General features: G+C 37.3%; 1 protein-coding gene across 1 annotated transcript; it reads left to right on the forward strand.

Annotated features, from left to right (window-relative positions):
* Positions 1 to 981: 981 nt before the first annotated feature.
* LOC121242920 (calcium-binding protein KIC) lies at positions 982 to 1826 on the forward strand. The gene has a single exon (XM_041140930.1). It carries the CDS (start codon positions 1176 to 1178, stop codon positions 1542 to 1544), a length of 369 nt encoding a protein of 122 aa, XP_040996864.1. The 5' UTR covers positions 982 to 1175; the 3' UTR covers positions 1545 to 1826.
* Positions 1827 to 2034: the final 208 nt, after the last annotated feature.

Raw genomic sequence — 2034 nt, forward strand, 5'->3', positions numbered from 1 at the left:
TATGTATGTACCCTTGCAAACCCTATTTTTGGCATACAATAATGTGGACAAAACCTGCTCTAGGTCCCACAGCATGCATTAAAAAAAGGAAGAAGAGGAGAACAAAAGATAATGACAGCCAAAAAAATGGAATTTTCAAAAGTTATTGTAATTACCCATATATGATAAGGATAAAAGTAGGTGATGAATGAGATTCCATATTGTTTGAGAATGAAAAGTTCTGCTTTTTATAATATTTCAATATGCTCTAATTGTATCATTGACTAGTCCTTTTAGAGTATAGATCATATAGTTTGAATCTTCCATTGAGACGTTACAGTTCTATCGGAAGAGTTTGAGTGCCTGTTTTTTCTTTTTCCTCCTCTAAAACTTTGTCGTCTTTCCTTTCTAATTGTAATAGATGGATAATCGAGAGCTTGTATATTAAAGCATTTTATAGTAGATAGATTTTTACTTTAACAATGAAAAGGAAGCTACGTACCAATGGCTCAGGGACTGATCAGGCTAAGAACCGGATCGAAACCCAATCTTATATAAGTTCGGACGTCAGTGAAAAACAAAAGAAAAGGACAGCACATTTCATGGACCAAAAGAAAGCAGAGAAGAATCCAAAATATCAAATTGATAGAGAATAGATGAAAGAGAAAAGGAAGCTTCATAGAAGCCAAACTCCGGACAAATTAAGCTATTCCGTCCCATTTGAAGATTACGTCTGTCCACGAGATCGTCACTTATATATATTCTGCTTCCAATTGCACCTTCCTGGAAACTGTTAAAAAGAAATAAAAGAAAATGCATATATATATATATATATATATAGACGTTTATCCTGTGATTGGCAGTACCATTGACTATGAAAAGTGAGAGAATCAACACCACACACGTGTCTTATATCTACAGTAGATCAAAACATTAAACTTTTCATATGGACCATTGCATGAGTTCCACACCTTTGATGTGTGAACTTGATTTTTAAGGTCACATCTTTCGGTTTTTGGACCTGCCTAGCTTTCATGACTTTATAGTTCAAAAGCAAAGCAAGGAAACTTTCTATGTTTATAAAGGCTTCAGGGGTCTTCAATATACCTACTGTTATATGTCTTTTGAGCTGTTGATCTTTGTGCCACCACCACTAAAATCCAGTCAACTAGGAAACTTCTTTCATCACCAGGACAATGGAGGACAACATGAAAACCACCATGAAGATGGAATTTGAGGACTTGCTGCCAGTTATGGCAGAAAAGCTAGATGTCGAGGCCTTTGTGACCGAATTATGCAAGGGATTCAAGCTTCTAGCAGACCCAGAAAGGAAGTTGATAACACCCGAGAGTCTAAGGAAAAATTCAGGACTCCTGGGTATGGAGGGGATGAGCAAAGAGGACGCGGAGGGGATGGTTAAAGAAGGCGATCTTGATGGCGATGGGGTGCTTAATGAGACTGAGTTTTGCATTCTGATGGTGAGGCTGAGCCCCGGAATGATGGAAGATGCAGAGGCATGGCTCGAGAAGGCGCTTGATCAAGAGCTGAGGAAATCTTCAGCTTGATTGTGCATTGATCAGTATTTGTAGCAGCAAAAAGGCTGTTCTTCTGGTTTCTGTAACTTGGCTATGGGAGACAATTATCAAATTTATATGGTCCGGTCCGATTGTTAAGATTGGTTCAGGCTACAGCTTTTGTCATCAACAAATTAGGAAAATGGGGCTTAAAATCTTGTGTTATAATAATATTGTTATTGTCTGGGTATGTAATATTAATGTTTGGATTAAAATTGGTCAAAACTAGACTCTGAATAAGACGTTGGAAGAATAAATTAGGACCATATTTTGGAGCTTTTAGACTACATGCATCTTGCTATAAATGCTAGCTAACAAGTACGAAATAGCTAGGAACCAGAGTGATTTGCTTTTAGCTCTCATTTTCAACACACAGCTCCAGAAGAACCGATTATTCATTAATGGTGGTTGGGGATTCCAAAATCAGATGTTATGATAATCATGCAACCGAGATGATTTTGCCATCATCCATCTAATGTAA

The sequence above is a fragment of the Juglans microcarpa x Juglans regia genome, chromosome 1D (assembly GCF_004785595.1).
Source record: "Juglans microcarpa x Juglans regia isolate MS1-56 chromosome 1D, Jm3101_v1.0, whole genome shotgun sequence".
Taxonomy (NCBI): Eukaryota; Viridiplantae; Streptophyta; class Magnoliopsida; order Fagales; family Juglandaceae; genus Juglans; species Juglans microcarpa x Juglans regia.

Bases quoted from the DNA above. Each gene is read 5' to 3' on its own strand.
- LOC121242920 (XM_041140930.1), top strand. From the start codon at position 1,176: ATGGAGGACAACATGAAAACCACCATGAAGATGGAATTTGAGGACTTG.